This window comes from Megascapheus bottae, chromosome 1 (genome assembly GCF_031878675.1).
Source record: "Megascapheus bottae isolate mThoBot1 chromosome 1, mThoBot2.hap1, whole genome shotgun sequence".
NCBI lineage: Eukaryota > Metazoa > Chordata > Mammalia > Rodentia > Geomyidae > Megascapheus > Megascapheus bottae.
In genome coordinates, this window is record NC_143509.1 from 57,212,734 (window position 1) to 57,232,452 (window position 19,719).

Below are 19,719 nucleotides of genomic sequence, written 5' to 3' on the forward strand. Positions count from 1 at the left end.
AGGCATGAGCCACCAGTGCCTGGCTCTAATTATATTTTGTATTCTTACCTTGAATTTTCTAATTTTCTCCACATTTTAATGTATGTGTGTTTATTTCTTTATATGCTGTTAAGTGGAATACAGTTATCTTAATAAAGGCAAAACATGTAAGAAATCAGGAGACTTACTCTCTAGCCTATACATATCACATGCCTTTAAATCCAGTGGAGTACACCAGAAGTCACCTGTGGTCTACTCTCACATCACTCCTAAAAATCTGTTTAATTAGACATCCTTCCTTACTTCTACCCTGTATTTGTTTGATAACATATCTCGCATGGCATTCTAGTAACTTTAGATGAAACAAGATGAATCATCTCTCTTGAGGCAACTTCCATCAAACAGTCAAATTATATTGCTTCAGGAAACTCAACAGCAAAGTGCTACCGTTTTTCAAAATGCCATTTTCCATTTCAGTAAAAAATGACTGTGCATTATGACCAAACAAGGTTAGACATCTCATTCTCAGATAAGGTGAATAATGCGTTTTCATAATTTTGTTTGTAGCATAAGCCTCGTGTTATCTAGTTATGAGGTTATTTATTTACTCTATTGTAAAAACTTCAATTAATGAATGCAACTGTAAATACTGAGTTTCCCCAAAGAAGAGGAAAAGGCATCAAGCTGATACTCTCTAGGAAGGTGTATGTATAGAAGCCAGCACACCTATCAACAGAGTATGCCTCAGCAGAGAATGCAATGACCCAGTTTTTCTTTTGCAGAAATGGCTACAATAGTAATAAGATCAGTGGACTACCAAAAGATAGGAGGATTTGGCACTTATAAACTATATGTAATCAAAATGAACTAACTTTATTATGTCCACATTATTATTGTACATAGTCTCACATTGCTTAATGACATGAACACATTCTGAGAAGCGTGTCATTGGATGATTCTGTACTGGGAACACCAGAGAGTGCATTTATACAAAGCAAGACAGCTAAGAGGACCACTACCATTATAAAGGGTTTTTTTTCTCCCTGAAACATCATTATATGACACATGGCTTCATTTCATATACTTTTCATGGAGATTCTACTGACATAAAAACCTATAAGAGAAATACTAAGAGAAAAAAGACTAGCCACTCTCCTGATAATGATCATTATAAAAGAAACACGAATTGGCCACCATTGACTTTAAATATCAACCCCAAGTGTAGATTTGTGAATAATTAAATTTTGGAGTAAGCTCTTTCATAAAACCTCTTAAAAGGAACTAGGCTCCATTTTTGCAAAGGCAATAAGGATATCTGTGACTATATTTATCCAGATTCTCTATTGTTCCATTAAGATGTACCCTTTTGGGGCCAGGAATTTAGCCTAGCATGCATGAAGACCAGAGTTTGACTCCTTGGTACCACATACATAGAAAAAAACAAGAAGTGGTGCTGTGGCTCCAGTGCTAGCCTTGAGAAAGCTCAAGGACAGTGCTCAGGCCCTGAGTTCAAGGCCAAGGACTGGCGCGCATATATATATATATATATATATATATATATATATATATATATGCCCTTTTCATTGCTATAGCTATTGCTATTTTACTCTGTGTCTAATTATTATCTTGGACAACTGGGCTTCTTAAATAATGCACACACTGAAGAGAGAGAGGACTGCCAGCAGGACAGATAAGGTTTCCAAACTTAGTACCTCAGTCCGTTTTTCATGGTGTTTCCCCCAAGATCAAACGATAGCCAAGCAATTTAATAAATAAATATGCTCTGATGACTTAGTAGCCATTTAAAAGGCCACACCCATAAATGCAAAGAAATATAGTTCTATTTAATTCTTTTTTTTTTTTTTTTTGCCAGTCCTGGGCTTGAGCTTAGGGCCTGAGCACTGTCCTTGGACTTTCTCAAGGCTAGAGCTCTACCACTTGAGCCTCAGCACCACTTCCGGCTTTTTTTCTATGTATGTGGTACCGAGGAATGGAACCCGGGTCTTCATGCATGCTAGGCAAACACTTTAACCACTAGGACAAACTCCCGGCCCTTCTATTTAATTCTTAAATAGCCACAATTTCTTACTAAGACAATATGTACAACTTCTTATATTTGGAATCAGAGTAATTTCCTATTCTGCACTGATTTTTGTATGGTGTTTGCTTTATAACACACCAAACTACTGAGAAACAAACTTTGCAAAGAAAAAGATGATCAAAAGGTGTGTTGACTCTCCTCATAAACTTTACATGTTATTGCAAGAAGCCCCACGGGATCTCTTCAGATTCTTATTTGCTCCTACTCATACATGTTTGCTATGACAAATTAGCACTAAATCTACTTTCATAACAAGTAATCCTATAATTAAGCTCATAATCCAAAAGGTAAATAGACAGTACATGCAAATGGAGTAAGAAATATGAATCTTTAAGCAACTGTTTGTTAAGGAAAGGAAGAAGTAATATCAGTGTTTCCTAGTGTGCACAACAACCTAGCACAGTTATTTAAAAAAAGATCCAGTAGTAGACAGAATATCCTTTCCCCTCAAAGATTCTTATCTTAGTTTCTGAAAATTGTAAATATATTACCTCAGATGGCAAAGGAGATTAAGACTGAAATACAATTAAATTTGCTGATCAGCTGAGTTCAAAATTGAGAGATCAGTCTCGATTATCTCAGAGGGTCCAATGTGGGCATACAATCCTTAAAAAGAAAAGGAAGGCAGAGGAGGAGAGTGCAGAGTGAGACAGGACTGCAGGAGAGAGCTGCAGATGCTGCAGCAGGAAGGAACTGGCCTGCTGTTGATAGCAGTGGACAATGAGCCACAAGCCAAGGAATGGGGGCAGCCCCTGGAAGCAAGAAAAGGTGAGAAAACAGATTCTTCCTTACAGTCTGCCCACAGTTTGATTTTGGACCAGTGACACCCATAGTGGTTCTCAATCTAACTCATAAAAGTACACCATAATCAATTTGTGTTGTTTTATAAGCCACAAAGTTTCTAACTTATTACAAAAGTAACGAATCAATCAGGTACTGAACTGATTAACAATAAAAAGAATAGCAACTATACATGTTTCAGATCACATAGATAGCTAAGTATTCTGTATATATTATAACTGTAAAAGGCATTTTCAATAAATTTCAGTTTTGTATTGATATAATAAAACTAAATATAAAATAAAGCTATAGGTGAAGATTCAAAGAATTTTACTAAAGTCCACTAAGTATAGCCTTACCTTTATCTTCTTTACTGTTTAATAGTGAGTTAATGATTGTAAATAAAATCTTTGTACTATGTTCTGGTATAAATTTTAAATGAATACAAGCATTTCAATCTTAGAAGTTTAAGCCAAAGAACACACTTCTTTTCCATAGGCAAAGTATCAGTTAAAATACTTTTAGTTAATTCCTTGGGGTGGTGATTTGATGATTGGACAGGGAGACTTAACAATTACTGAAGAACAGCACAAATAAGTTCTACTGTCAGAGTATGTATATTTCTATGAACTGAAAATATTTATTCAGAGCTCAAAAGCAGTGCTCACCTGTAGTCAAAGGCAGGTGGGTGACACTGTTCAAACAGGTTAGGGTAAACCATGTGGATGACAGTGTGGCCCCAGAAAACAGAAGGAGAAGAATCAGCTTCAGCATGCCCCGGATAAAATCTGCAAACCTGAGCGGAAACCATTTTCTGTTAATCCTAGCTGCAATGTTAGTTTTTTTTTTTAATTTAGTGACATATTTTCTTTAAACACAATTATTTAAAGGATTCTTCCCCACTTTGATCTGAGAAATTTTCTTGTGTATGTGATAGTACTTTGTAATCTTTTTTAAATCTTACAAAGCACACAAAAGGTCATTTCTGTTTGATGTCTATAATTCACAGGATGAAATTTTACATATTTCTTTTGAATTTTTATACTTTTTAAACATTCTATAATGAATATACATTTTTAGGAAATAGGTTAAACTCGATATCAGCCTGGACTCCTAATTCACCCAGGGAATGCTTTTCAAAGGCTCCCCTGTCTCTGAGGCCTTTGTGCTGTCCTTTCTCTACTCTCCCTATGCCTTGTTCTGCTCCTATTAGACAGAACTGTATTTGTTTCTCATATGGGCCAAGGTTGCTTACCAGCTTTGTAACTGTCTGTGTGCAAAGCTGGTAGCTCCAGACATTTTACATTCCATTCAGAAGTACATATGCCTCAGCTCATTCCCATTCCAGTTCAACATAATCTCCACATTCACTGAAAAAGCCCTATATATGGCTTCTCATTTATGCTGTTTTTCTTTCTTCATAACATTTTTCTCCAATGAAAACTGTCTTGTCTTGTACTTGTTTAATTTTTTGTCTTACTATCATAGCTACTCAGAAGGGTGAAATCTGAGGAACATGGTTCAAAGCCAGCTCAGGTAGAAAAATCCAACTGGACTCTTACGTCCAATTAACCATTAACAAGCAGTAAGTGTGGCTCTGGCTCAAGTGGTACAGGGCCAGCCTTGAGTGACAGAGGCCAGGCCCAGTAACTGGCACAGAAAAAGCAATCAATCAATCAAATAAATGAGACACGTACACAAAGCAAGACAAAACAAACAAAAAAAAAGCCACTAGTGTCTAGAATTCTAAATACCATTCTATAGAGGTTTTTTTTTTTTAGGTTTTACAGTATTTTAAATACTGAAATTACTATTATTTTCCTGAACAGACATGAAACTAAAATGCATGTGGTCCCCCCTTCCCCCACCCCTACCCACTATTTCCAACTGCTTTTATTCGCATGCTGATTGTTGATTGCACACAGGCATAATCCTTTGGAAGTTATCTATATACAATTCACTTCATTCTTTAGAATTATTCCTATTATAGAAAAATCGACCCTATCCCCAATGCAACATTTACTATGTCTTCTCCACTTCGAATTTTTAAAAACATTGTATTCCTATGATAATTCACGTCCTTAAACAGTACTGGAATCCCATCAACACCGTCCTTTGTTCTGTACTTACTAGACATGAACATGTTTTCTAGACAAAAGCAACTTCCTATGAGAGCTGTGCCATCTTTTGGTGGGAGAAATAGATGCACTTTTGTTTACTGACAGATTCGGTCTCCTCTATGAAAGTTTATAATCAGATGTCTATGAACTCTGAGAAAGATTCCACAGATTGATAGAAATGTCTCTCAAGAAAATATAAAACATGCTATTTAATTTCAAGCTTACTAGCTCCTTTCCTGATTTACATTTCTGGTAGGCTGCATATATTTCCTACATCAGTTAGGTACATGAAAAGGTAGGATAGACTAAAATAGCTGTCTGGTTCAAGTAAAAATTGAACTGTAGTAACATTTCAGTTTGCTCACACAAGAACAAAGTGTCCACTGTCTACTGCTCTTGAGGACCCAGTGCTTTTCAAACAGCTTGACACCATCAAGGAATATTATAGAACCAAAGACCTTCAGTAATAGCCTTTAGCAAATCTATGTACAGAAGAAGGCTGTGGGGACAGGAGAGTGGCTTAGTGGTAGAGTACTTACCTAGCATGCCTGACAGTGCCCAGGACCTGAGTTCAAGCCTCAGGACAGGAGGAGGAGGAGGAGGAGGAGGAGGAAGAGGAGGGAGAGGCTGAGACAGGAGGATTACAAGTTGGAGGCCACCCTAGGTTATATTGTGATATCTTGTCTTGAAGTAAGTACAAATGCCCTAACTTTTCCTTTACTTGTATCAATCTACAGTTAAGAACTGAGACATTGTGAAAAGATAAAGGAAAAGAAACATGTGAGATATCATTTCTGATGCACAACAATTCTCTTCAGTCTATTTTAGTGAGCAGAATTGGTTTTGATCAGTGATGACTCACTTTAATTGGCTTGGATGTTTAATTAGAAAACTTTAGTATGCTTCTTATCAAAATGTGGCAGGTCAATCTATTTTGGAATCAGTGATTTGCTATAAAGGGTATTTTTCCATTCTACTTCTTCAGCTTTTAGATTTTTATTCTAATATTTATCTAACTTACAAAAAATCTCAAGTAAAGTGATTTAGAAGTTTCAGTGCCAAATTATCCTTCCATTATTCCAGAAACACTATGCAAACTGTAAGGTCTAGATATAACATTACTCTATGCCAACTGTTTAAGTATTTAGACATTGAGGTGATTTATATATCTTACTTGATCTTCTCAAAGAAGAATTTGATTCTCCCCTTCTTGGTTAATCTGATTTCCTAATTTTGATTTTGATTAGAGTAAAATGACTTAGCAAGTCATAATATGACTTAGCAAGGAATATTACCAGATTGATTTCATATTCATTGACTAAAGAGTATTATTTTCATTCTTTCCCTTTTTAGAAAAAAAAGAATCCATTCTAAAAATATGTTGTCACAATGGGTTAAAATCAAAGAGAGTTTGAAGAAAATGAGAACCTTTTCCCCCCATGAAAATGGGAATCCTAGGAACCTATCTGTGTGTGTGTGTGACAACTCAAAAATAAACACAGGATAATTGGGGAAACAATTCTTCATGGAAACTTCTAGAGATGCTCTGATAATTGATTCTTTCAAACTCTTTCCTATTCTCGTTAATCACTGACTTGCTTTTACTATCACACTACCTTCCTTTGGGTTCTTAGAGATGTTTCTCTAATAAGATGCCATTATTTCTGACATGTGAACATTGTGTGATTTTTGCCTATTTCACTTTTTTCTAAACTTTAATGTTTACCTAGGGAGCCTTGTTACACTCATATGTTTAATTAAAAAAAATTCTCACCTTGCCATAGCTATTCCAACAACACAGCCTCCAACTATGGACCAAAATCCAATCCAGCCAGCATCTACCTGTTAACAAAGTAGCACACACATTTAATGCAGGACTGTCATGTTGCAACTGAGAAGAAATAAAAAAGAAATTCTTTATAATCAACACCTTGACAGTTAAATGGCAACAAATCTAGGGAAATTTATATATGGAAGAGTGTAAAATGATGGGATATATAATAAATACAAAACTATGTTTTGACAATGCTTTACTGGAATATTTACATTAACAAGATCATTGTTTTGTTTTATCTTTTTGTGGGTCATGGGGCTTGAACTCTGCCTGGGTACTGTCCCTCAGCTCTTCAGCTCAAGGCTACCGTCCTACCCTTGAGCCAAGTCCCACTTCCTGTTTTCTAGAAATTAATTGGAGATAAGAGTCTCAGCTCCTTTTGTTCCTGGGCTGGTTTTGAACCTTGATCCTCAGACCTTAGCCTCCTGAGTAGCCAGGATTACAGGTGTGAGCCACCGTGCCCGGCTACGATCATTGTCATTTCACAAATATTTTTAGGTATATGCTACATGCTAGGAATACATAGACAATGGGGACAGCAGAGGGTCACTAACCTCTAAAAGTTTGTTAAATATAACTGATATACACCCAACTGCTAGGAAAAAACAGGTACTTAAACATCAGGCTATATCTAAAAATGAACTGGGAGAAGAGACAGAAGGAGACGAAGGAAAGGAAAAAAATGTAAGGCCAAGTAGAGAAAGAAAGGCTGAGCTAGGTTTTAAATGTACAGGCTATTCCTCTAATTAGAAAATGCTTTTCATCTTGCCATTTACCAGCTTTGTGACCTTGGGCAAATTACATATTTTTCTGTGTAAAATGGATGGAATGTCATAATCTATCATAGGACTTAGGTCAATGGCCACACACAGGAAATGCTCAGCTGACTGAGTTCCCTCTAGTTTATCTTCTTTTTCCTACCTTCACACCCACACTCTTGCAAACAGACTATGTTTCCTCATCACTGACGGACTTTTATCTCTTACTTGCTATCTATCCCAAACACATTGTCTCATTTTCTGCAATAGTAGCATGAAGGTAATAGAGTTTTTTTTAGAGGTTCAATAAGTTAATAAATGTAAAAAATAAGGGTAAAGTGTTCAATATATATTAGTTGGCTGTTGTCATTGAAATTCTATGTGTACCTTTTGATACTGGTATATTTTTCCTCCTTTTTATTCTCACTATAACTATCGTACCAATTTATTAGTTTCTTACTTCTAGACTCCTACAAAAGTTTTTGAAATGATCCTTAGAACCTAGTTTGTCCATTATTGTCAGAACTATTATCCTAATCATTATATTTCTATGCTCAGAAATAGTAAATTGGGTAAAGTCCAGTCTTGACCTGGCAGTGAAGAGTTATCCAAACTAACTGGGGCTTCAATTCAAGGCCCTGTACTTCATTTTTTATTGAAGGCTAGTGCTTTTCCACTTGAGCCACAGCACCACTTCTGGCTTTTTCTGAGTAGTTTATTGGAGGTAAAAATTTCATGGACTTTCCTGTCTGGACTGGCTTCAAACTGTAGTCCTCAGATCTCAGCCTCCTGAGTAGGTGGGATTATAGGCACGAGTCACTGGTATCCAGCTTTTTTAAAATTATTTTTTGATGTATTTTTCATTATACTTGTGACAGGGATTGCCAGCTGTGTGGTACTGAGCAAGATTACATGTCCCCATCTCTGTCTGTACAAGTGACCATGTGACTTAAGTTCTTATTAGAAAAGTGGGCAGAAATAAAGTGTGCTACTTCTGGGAGACAGAGCCTAAGAAATAGCTGCCTGCCTCTTCCACATTCTCTTTTCCCTTTCGATGACCTGTGCTCTAGATGTGGTCACCTACTTGTTACCCATGCATACACTCACAAGATCCTTGGGGGACTGAAGGCCTCCAAAGTAGAAGAAACTTAAGGCTCTAAGTCAGAATGAGGAAAAGAGTTGTTTAAACTATGACCAATGGACCTGGATCATCATGATTATGAACAAGTTCTTCTGAACTCTCAGCAGTTGAGAAGTTAAACTTCTCATTACAGCTTAGTCTAAGTAATCCAGCGACTCTATGCAAGATTTTTGCTCTTACAGTATCTGCTGCCATTTTGGAAAACATAAATGCTGTCTGGGGAAGGGAAATACCCGGAAGTTTGTATTATCTGTAGTTTTTGCATGCCACTGACATTTGGGCTCCGAGGACTCTCTTTTCTGAAAGACTACTCTCACAGCAAGGCACTTACTATCACTAAGACTGCCTGGATGCCAACACCAGGCTTGAGCTCAGGGCCTGAGCCCTATCCTTGGACTTTCTCAAGGCTAGAGCTCTACCTCTTGAGCCTCAGCACCATTTCCGGCTTTTTTTCTATGTATGTGGTACCGAGGAATCGAACCCGGGTCTTCGTGCATGCTAGGCAAGCACTCTACCACTAGGCCAAACTCCCGGCCCCAACTTTCATTTTAAACTTTGTTTTAGTAGCTGGTATGATCCATGGACTCCATATTGCCCAATTTGTTCAGAGAAAGTCCTGGAAGGGCTTGTTAGGGTTTACAGAATAAAGCTCAGACTTGCAAAATCAGCATAATATAAATAGGTAGTGCATTTTTCCTTATCAGAACTGAGCAGATGTGGAATACTTGCTATATAGAAAAGTAGGTCAGAAAAGTAAAGCGAGATTTTCTTCTTAGGTAGCAGTCATGTCTGTGGTCTAATACCAGTGTCCTCTCCAGATTTGTATATTGGAACCTAATCCTCAATGTCATAGTATGGAGATATTTAAGTCATGAGAGCTCTGCCTCCTCAAGAGATTAGTGCCCTTTAAACAAAAGGCTGAGAGAACTACCTTGTTTTTCCTGCCACTGAGGCCAGGTGCTGGTGGCTCACACCTGTAACCTTAGCTACTCAGAGATCAAAGATCTGAGGACTGCAGTTCAAAGCCAGCTCAGGCACAAAAGTTCATGTGACTCTTATCTCCAATTAACCACCCGAAAACCGGAATTGGTGGGTCAAGGGGTAGAGCACTAACTAGCCTTGAACTGAAGAGCTCAGGGACACCACCCAGGCCCTGAGTTCATGTCCCACATCCACCACCACTACCGCCACTACAACCATACCACCAACAACAAAGTAACCAAGAGAAGATGCAAGTAACCATCATCTAAAATGATTTGTCCTTGGAGATGTAATAAAACTACAAGATGATACATACTATTAAATACTTCTCAAAAACCAATTTAAAAAAAAAACTGAGATGAACAAATTTCATACAGGTGTAACTTACCAGAATTAACATAAGAATAAGTTAGAAACATGAATTATTTTGGAACTAATAAAGAAACTGGACCCATATTTAAAAAACACTAGATAGCTTAATCAGAAAATTCTACTCAACATTTAGGGGAAAACAACACTAAAATGACAAATCTTACATTAATTCTTCCAAAATAGAAAAAATTCCCATTACTTTTAAAGATCCTGCTACTTTTTAAACCTTGACACTAAAATTGCGAAAGATAGGACTTGAAAGAAAAATTGGAGTCTACTCTCATTCATAAATTTAAGTGCCAAAAAAGAGACAACTAAAAACAGTGACATGTAGTGTAATGTATCACACTGACAGATGGGATTGGTCCAGGAATGCAAGGTGGCTTAAATAGCCCTTGAAAAGTGGTAATATGAAGAAGTACAACTTTAATTTTATTTCACTGATTTAAATAGTGACAGATAACCAATAGCTGAACAATGTAGTTGTACAACATAATCGGGAAATGTGCTTTTGCACATTTTGATTATTTAGGTAGTTTTTAATTCAGTGCTTTCTTTTTTAAAATAATGTGTCACATTTTCTCATTTGTTCCTTTTTCCCCAAACCAGCATTTGAACCCAGGGCTTTGTGCTTGCTTGAGTGGTACTCTACCACTTGAAGCATTCAGCCCAGCTTTTTGCCGATTACTTAGAGATTGAATCTCATGGACTTTTCTGCCTGGGCTGGCTCTGACCTTTGATGCTTCGGACTCCTGAGTAGCTATGAGTACAGATGTGAGCCACCAGTGCCTGAATCCTGGTTTTGTTTTTCACATGTCTAATGTGTTTTTCAATAATATTATTTGGTACATTATGATGAATTTAAGGATTCTGGGTTTTCTTATTTCTCTAAAATGATTTTTGTTGTTGTTCTAGTTGACAGATTATTTGGCTCTTCATGTTGAATCTGTGTAGGCTTGCTTGGCTCTATTAGGGTAGAATAAAAACAAAGCCTCTCTTACTTGGTAGGGCTCACTCTCCAAACTGCCTCCTCTGCAGACTTCTGTCAGGGCTTGGTGCTTGGTGGTGTGGCTTTGTTTTTGATGGATCTAACTACAGTAGGTCAGGGGGGCAGTCCTGCTTATTGTCTGACCTGTCTGGTGTCTCATCAGTATCCCACAGCATTAATTGCTAATGAGGTGTCAGGACATCGGCTGTGCCAGAGCCTCAAGGCATTGCTTGTCCTCTAATGTCTCTGTTTTGCTTTTAACCCCAGAGCATCTCCCTGTTCAACCTCTAAGCATCTTTGCCCTTTCCATGGCTGCCCCTCTCTCAGCCAAAGACTTACTGGTGTGGGGAACCTCAGGTAGTCCGCTGGGAGCCTCCTTCTGCAGCTCTCTTCTTTACAGATCAGTAAGAAAAAGGCAGCCCAACAGTGAGCTTGAACAGATGTGTCCCCAAAATGATATTCAAATATCCAATTAAGACTTGAAAAGATTCGTGGATGTCACTACAATGGCATACAAGTGCACAACTATCAGCATGTCTAAAATGCACATAATCAAGTGCTGGCGATGGTATAGGACAAATGAGGAATGTCATGCACTGCTGGCAAGATTATAAATGGAGACAACCACTTGGACAAGCTTGGCATTATCTATCAAAGGAGGCATACATTAATAACCATCAATTCAATTTGTAAAAATGTATCCAGTTGCACCATGTAAGAAAGGCCTTAAAAGCCATGTATGACAACATTCATGTGGCACTGTTTATGATATGGTGAAAATGGCAAGAATCCAATGGTTCATCCAAAGCAGAATGGACAAAATTATTATATAACAGAGTATCATACCACACCAGTGTGTTGAATTTCTTCCATTTGACTCTCTAAATTTCTCTCTACCTTTTCTACCATGCTTTCTGAAAGCAAAGAGAAGGAAGCAATGACATCAAGCAGGGTGAAATGGTTATTTTAAAAGAAGTTAGATACCCTTATTCTGAGACCAGAGAGAAACAAATTGATATATGAATAGCAATATATTTGACAATGGGCTCACAAACTCCTTTATAAAAAAGGACAAATGATGAAGTCAAAAAAACTAAGATTTTACTCTCTTGTCTGACAGCCTCATTAACAACACCCAAAGAAACATGAGGTTCATGACTGTCCACAAAAATCAAGCTTTCAGTTGTCTCATAGAATCTTGCTTTTGCAACATTAATGTAGGACATAGTTCTTACAGTTAATGCCAAGAACATATAATAAGTACTCATAAATCAAAAAACTAAAATACTTATAACATATACACATATAAAATACTTACTTGGCTGACATGAACTGGTGTTAAAATTAAGTCGAGAACTCCAGACCAGCCCGCAAATACACCAAGTGGTATAGCATACGCTAATGCAATCATCAAAAACCTCAAATTGCTGTAAAAGAGAAGTAAAAGAAAATAAAAATCTAGAATTAAAATTCATGGTTTTAAAAATTTTAAGTCATTTGGAAACTGTATCCCTACAATCAGAAGTAGAAAAAGTGTCCATTTTTTAATAAATTCAAGCCTCTTTTATTTTTATAAGAATAAGCTTTCTTTTTGTTCATAATACTTAAAATTACCAGAAATCCTGTTTATCTTAAATGTTTATTGAATTACCAATATTATTTCATATAATGAGTGGGCAGTAAAATCAAGTAAAAAAACATTCACTTATCTCAAAGAAAAAAAATTACTATTTCTCTTTACAGCTAATACAAAAGATAAGCAAAGGCAATTAGCTAGTTAGAGAAAATTTAGATTTCTTATGTTAGTTTATATTAATTATGCAAAGGAAGGAGTCATATATATAGTAGCTTTTTAAGTCTGAAACTAGAAACAACAAAATATTGCTCAATAAGTGAATGGCTAAATGAAGAATGGCATGTCCATACTATGGAATACTACTCAACAATACAAAGGCATGAACTACTGATAACATCCAATAACTTAGATGACGACTATCAGAGAATCATATTGAGAATAAAACAACTGAAATATTTTGTACTATAGGATATCATTTACGTAACTTTCTTAAAATGACAAAAACAAAGGCGCAGAGAACAGAGTAGGTTTGAAGAGAATTAAGGGCCATGTGGGAGAGAAGCAGCAAGTGCACCTATTAAAGGGCAAAAAGAAGAATGATTGCAATGACGAAAATGTTGCATATCTTCATCATCAGTGGCCATTTTCTGGTTGTGATAGTCTACTTCTTTTATAATACTCTCATCATGGGTGAAAACTGGTCATTATTTCTCACACTGAATGTATATCTATAATTATCTCAAGATGAAAAGTTTAGTTTTAAAAATAAATTTAATGAAATTAATATCATTCAAAAGCTGAATGAAAAACTACAAAATAACCTAGAAAGATCAGAGACCTCTATGTGGAAAAAGCAATTTTAACATAATTAAAGGCACAGAGACTATCTATGATATTAATTTAACCCAAATTAGGTTAATCTACAAACTCAATGCAATCATAACTTAAGTTTCAGCTGTATTTTTCCTAGAAACTCATGAAATAAGCTCCAAAAATTATATGGAGGGATAAAAGAACTTAAAAAGGCTAAGTTACCCTTAAAGAAAAAAAACAACAACAGTAAAAGCCCTTGCCTTTATGATATTAAGAAAAATGGCATTGCCAAAATAATAATAAGTGTGGCACTAGCTGAAGAACAAAAAGAATGGCTGAGTACCAGTGGCTCATGCATATAATCTTACTCAGGGGGCTGAGATCTGAGGATCATAGTTCAAATCCAGCTCAGTGAGAAAAGCACATGAGACTCATATAGCCAGAATTGGAGCTGTGGTTCAGTGGTAGAGTGCTATCCTTGAGCAAAAGAAGCTCAGGGACTGTACCAGGCCCTGAGGTCAAGCCCCAGACCTGGTGCTTGAGCATGTGCGTGAGCATGTGTGCGTGTACACACACACACACACACACACACACACACACACACACACACACACACACAGGACAATGAAGATGATTAGATAACTAGGACACAGAAATTTAATCTATGAAAAAGAAAACACTACAAATAAAAGTGCTAAGGATGTTTAGTAAATGGTACCAATTCATGTTTTGGAGGGGAAAAAAAACCCGTATCATTAGCATATTTTAAGATAGCTTCTCAGTAGGATGATAATCTAAATATGAAAGATAAAACCAAAAATTAATGTTGAAGCTAGGCACAATGGCTCATGCCTATAATCCTAGCTACTCAGGAGGCTGAGATCTGAGGATCACGGTTCAAAGTCAGCCTGTGCATAAGACTCTTATCTCCAATTAACCACTAAAAAATGAGAAGTGAGACTGTGGCTCATGAGATAGAGTAGTAGCCTTGAGATGAAGAGCTCAGGGACAGTGCCCAGGTCCAGAGTTCAAGCCCCAGGACCCACAAAAAAAAAATTAATGCTTAAGGAAAACACAGACAAAACGGCTAGGCAGTTGATAGATTGAGAGTAAATATTTACATTAAAAAATTTAAAAAGTGGCTAGGAGTTTAGCCTAGTAGTAGAGTGCTTGCCTACCATGCACAAAGACCCAGGTTCGATTCCTTGGTACTACATACATAGAAAAAGCTGGAAGTGGTGCTGTGGCTCAAGTGGTAGAGCTCTAGTCTTGAGAAAGTCTAAGGACAGTGCTCAGGCCCTGAACGCAAGGCCTAGGACTGGCAATAGAGAAGAAGAAGAAGGAGGAGGAGGAGGAGGAGGAGGAGGAGGAAGAGCAGGAGGAAGAGCAGGAGCAGGAGCAGGAGCAGCAGCAGCAGGAATTGGCTCTTCAACAATAACAATGATAAAAGAAAGGAAATGGAAAGAGGATTATTAGACATTTGAGCAAATGTGCAAACTGGAGCCAGATTAAAACACAAAATATTCTGAAAAGAATCTGTGAGACAACAGAAATTGAAATACTTATGTGAAATAAATAATTAAGAAGCTGGAAGGTGGGGCCGGGAGTTTGGCCTAGTGGTTAAAGTGCTTGCCTAGCATGCATGAAGACCCGGGTTCAATTCCTTGGTACCACATACATAGAAAAAAGCCGGAAGTGGTGCTGAGGCTCAAGGGGTAGAGCTCTAGCCTTGAGAAAGTCCAAGGACAGTGCTCAGGCCCTGAGCTCAAGCTCAGGACTGGCAAAAAAAAAACAAAAAAGAAGCTGGAAGGTAAGACACTGACAATATGTTTATGTCTAAAAGAGTTTCTAAGTACACAGAAGATGCACATGAATTTGAGCTGAAAGTAAGACTCTTATGGGGAGAGAGAGAGAGAGAGAGAGAGAGAAAGAGAAATAGCCATTTTTCTTTTTTTTTTCCTTTTCTTTTCTTGGGCACTGTCCCTGAACTCTTCTGCTCAAGGCTAGTATGCTACCCCTAGAGCAACAGTGCCACCTCTGGTTTTCTGGTGGTTAACTGGAGATAATATGCTATACTGAAATATTCCTGGATTAAGATAAAATGCATTTTCCTTTAAAGTCAAAGGACTCTCCATTCAAAATTTGAAAATGCGTTATTTTTCATTTTAAATAGTACAATGTAAAAAGTATCATCCAATGAATACTTTTCAACTTTAACTTTAATGAGAATTAAATATGCTCCAACGATTTCCAGGGAAAATTTAGTGTTCAAATTGAAATGTGCTACAAAGGTATAAGACATTGGTTATCAAACATTTATACAAATATAAGAATGTAAGATACTTGATCACTCATTTTAATACAGACTACATGTTAAGATGTTTTAGGTGTACTATACTGAATAAAATATACCAATAAATGTAATTTGTTTCTTTTCATCTTTCTTAATGAGGCTACTAAAAAGGATTGATTATACACGTAGCTTGAATTTTATTCCTACTGGACAAGATTACCAGAGAATACAAAGACAAAGTACTTTATTATAAGGAATCTGACATCTGGAAGGAAGATAAGAAAATACCAATTAGAAGGAATAATACATAATAACTAAAAGTAATAAAAACATTGCAATTAAGTTGGGAAAAATTCAAAAGATAAGTTCAAGTGATCCAAATGGAAAATATAATCACAGTGATGATTTTATCTATCTCCAAAGAATTAAGTTTAGTACCGGCACTGGAGCTTTTAAAGGTAGAAATTTATCTAATTACACATATATTAAACCAAAAATAATTAAATTTCTCAAAATATGACCCTACTGGAGGTACATGAGGTGATTTCATGCAATATATATTTTACTCAGCTTGTACTGAGTGGCTGTTGTTTATCTTCATGTTCATTAACAAATACACACTAATAAAATAATCTGCATAAACACATGAAACTCCAAATTTTCCAGACACTGTTGTGTGGAAGGTTTCTATATAAAAGAAAATTCTGAAAGGAAAATAGGAGATTCAGTTTTAAAAATATTAAGTAAGGGTCTGGGAGTTTGGCCTGGTGGTAGAGTGCTTGCCTAGCATGCACGGAAACCTGGGTTCGATTCCTTTAGTGCCACATACAAAGAAAAAAAAAGCCAGAAGTGGTGCTGAGGTCAAGTGGTAAAGCTCTAGCCTTGAGAAAGTCCAAAGACAGTGCTCAGGTGCTGAGCTCAAGCCCAGGACTGGCAAAAAAAAAAAGACATTAAGTAAATAATAGTTCAGGTGGCATGTGGATAATACTCTATTTGTGGAAGCTTTAGTTTGGGGTGATTTTTGAAGATAGTTTTCTCATTAGAAGATAGTTTTCTCATTAGAAGATAGTTTTTATCATTAGAACATCAAAATACTTAATTGGTATTTTATCAATTGGATACAGCTTGATTAATGATTAATGAAAATTACTATGTCAAGCTCTTTTAAAAAATGTGAATTATTTTGATTCAAGTCACAACTTTCTAACAAACATATATGTATTTACCTTAATAATCGACAAAAGCTGCGTGGGTAACTCAGCCGCTGGCTTGCTGCAGCAACGCTGGGAGGAAGAGGAGGCCGGGGTGGGAAATAAGCCAGTGTTGCAGAGAATATTAAGCAAACAACTCCAAATTCTGAAATCAAAAGTAACATGTTAACTACTGATAGCAAAAGTTAGTAAAGACACGCTCACTGACATCAGCTAAATCTTACAGTATAAACATATGTATAAACATACAGTATAAACATATAAACATATGCCAGGAGTGTGGCATAGTGGTAGTGTGCTCGCCTAGCATGCAGGAAGCCCCGGGTTCGAGTCCCCAGAGACACATACATCCACAGAAAAAGCTGGAAGTGGCACTGTGGCTCAAGTGACAGAATACTAGCCTTGAGCAAAAAGTGTCCAAAGACAGTGCCCTTGCCCTGATTTCAAGCCCCAGGACTGGCAAAAAAAAACAAAAAACAAAACAACCCCAAACCATATGTAGAAACACTGTACTGAGCCACAGTAGCTTAATCCAGTGAGAAAGGAGGATATGAAGAGGAAGTCAGAGATAGAAGTCATGCTATAGGCAAGGCACAACAAAGACAGAATGAATGAGGAGCCGACAATCATTATTCAGTGTAGAAAACATTAAAATCCAACAGTGCTTTACTGTAAAGGAGACTTTTGAAACAGAGCTAGGAAATAAAGAATAGTACTTAGGAAGAAAGGCTATGAGAGAAAATTGGGTAGAATTTATTTGATCAAGGATAAGATTTCTGAAGCATGGGTAGGATAGATCCAATACAAAAAGCATTATCCAATTTAGAGAGCATTACAGGAAAGTTCAGCAGGACAAGACAATATCCAAAAATTAGCAACCAAGAGACTAGCTAATGTAGAATATTAAACAACCAAAAGAATATGCATGAAGCCCTGCGCTTGATTCCTCAGTACCACATACATAGAAAATGCCAAAAGTAATGTTGTGTTTTAGTGCAAGAACTCTAGCCTTGAGAATAGAGAGGCTCAGGAACAGTGCCCAGGTCCCCAAGACTGGCATAAAAAGAAAAGAAAAAAAGAAAAAAGAGTGTCACAGACATTCTGTACAGGCTGGCTTCAAACTGTGATCCTCAGATCTCAGCCTCCTGAGGAGCTAGGATTACAAGCAGAGCTACCAGTCAGTACCTGGCTTGGTAGATAATTTTATTTACTTCAACTACAAAGTTACAGATTTCTAACTCTGACAGACAAGATTGTTACCTGATAGAATAAGCATTTTTCCCACATGCATACTGGTCATTTACATGTCTTCTGTTTTGCCTTGGTCATGTTCACTAACTACCTTTCTAAAGGCATCTCTGTGAGCAGCTCTATGAAATATGAAAAATAGAAAACGCAATCCTAAGGAATAGCACCGAAATGGTGGGATAAAAATTTTTTAAAAATGCAGCAGAGGTACTCACTAGACATGTTGAAAATGAGCTCTATAACTTGTGGGTAGGGAAAGGATGGAAAGAATGGGCGAGGACAAGGGAGGGCTGACACTGTGCAAAAAGAAAGGTACTTACTACCTGATTTATGTCAGTGTGATCCCTCTGTAAATCACTTTTATAATAAGAATAAAAAATAAAAAATGTAAAAAGCCTCTTAGGCTCCTTTGATAGGTAGCTCTGGATATGATTTCCAATGCTCTCCAATTACAGTATACCACTGTGTATACCTCTCTCTTGGAAGGGGCACTGCACATTTTCTTTCTCTAATGTATTCTGAGTAAGGGGTTGTTATTTTGTCACTCTCATAGTTAAACTAACTTCCATCTTACTAGCAACAAAAAAAAAAGGATGATCTAAATAGTCTGTAACATTTACACCCTTGTGAAACCATTGCCATAATTTTCTGGTCATTTCAAAACAGAAATCAATTACTCTCAAATTTCTCAGTCCTAGACAATCATTATGCAACTTTCAGTCTTCATGGATTGGAATATTAGAACATTTCCAAAAAAATTTTTTTTCTTGCCAGTCTTGGGGCTTGAACTCAAAGCCTGGGTACTGTCCTTGAGCACTTCTGCTTAAGGATAGCACTCTGCCACTTGAGCCACAGCACCACATCTGGCTTTTTCTGCATATGTGGTACCAAGGAATCGAACCCAGTGCTTCATACATGCTAGGCAAGCACTCTATCACCAGGTCACAGTCCTGGCTGAACATTTCAAATTTTATGGAACATCTGGTCTTTCCTGACTGATTTCTTTCACTTACCATAATGTTTGCCCAGGGTCTTCCAGCTGGAGCATGTATCAGTATGCTATTTACTGTTAGTACCATGCTTTGATGTAAGTTTGGAAACTAAAACGCTTTTAAAAAATTATTCTTTTGCAAGACTGTTGCTGTTCTTCCTAACTACAGGGAAGCCATGGTCAGGTGGGTGCAGAGGACCCGTACAGGCCTATTACTACCTTGAAGGGACACAGTTGTCATTTAGATTTTCAATAAGATGACTGATGTGACCAAAATAAAGTTTAAAAGTTAAGCTCTACCTACGTTACTTATTTTTATGTTTCAACTACTTTCTTTAAAAGAACTGAGAGCTGGACACCAGTGGCTCATGCCTGGATTCCTAGCTACTCAGGAGGCTGAGATCTAGGGATCACAGTTCAAAGCCAGCCCAGGCACCAAAGTCCATGAGACTCTCCAACTAACCGGAAGTTGCACTGTGGTTCAAGTGACAGAGTACTAGCCTTGAGCTGAAGAGCTCAGGGACAATGTCCCT

General features: G+C 37.1%; 1 protein-coding gene across 1 annotated transcript in view; it reads right to left on the reverse strand.

Moving 5' to 3' along the window:
* Slc49a4 (solute carrier family 49 member 4) overlaps positions 1 to 19,719 on the reverse strand; it is a 60,068-nt gene that overhangs the window by 15,076 nt on the left and 25,273 nt on the right. Inside the window, exons 4-7 of the mRNA XM_090345399.1 lie at positions 16,963 to 17,092; positions 12,373 to 12,481; positions 6,755 to 6,822; positions 3,529 to 3,656 (exon numbers count right to left, since the gene is read on the reverse strand). Of these exons, the coding sequence (XP_090201525.1) occupies positions 3,529 to 3,656; positions 6,755 to 6,822; positions 12,373 to 12,481; positions 16,963 to 17,092 (435 nt within the window). The remainder of the gene's footprint in view (positions 1 to 3,528; positions 3,657 to 6,754; positions 6,823 to 12,372; positions 12,482 to 16,962; positions 17,093 to 19,719) is intronic.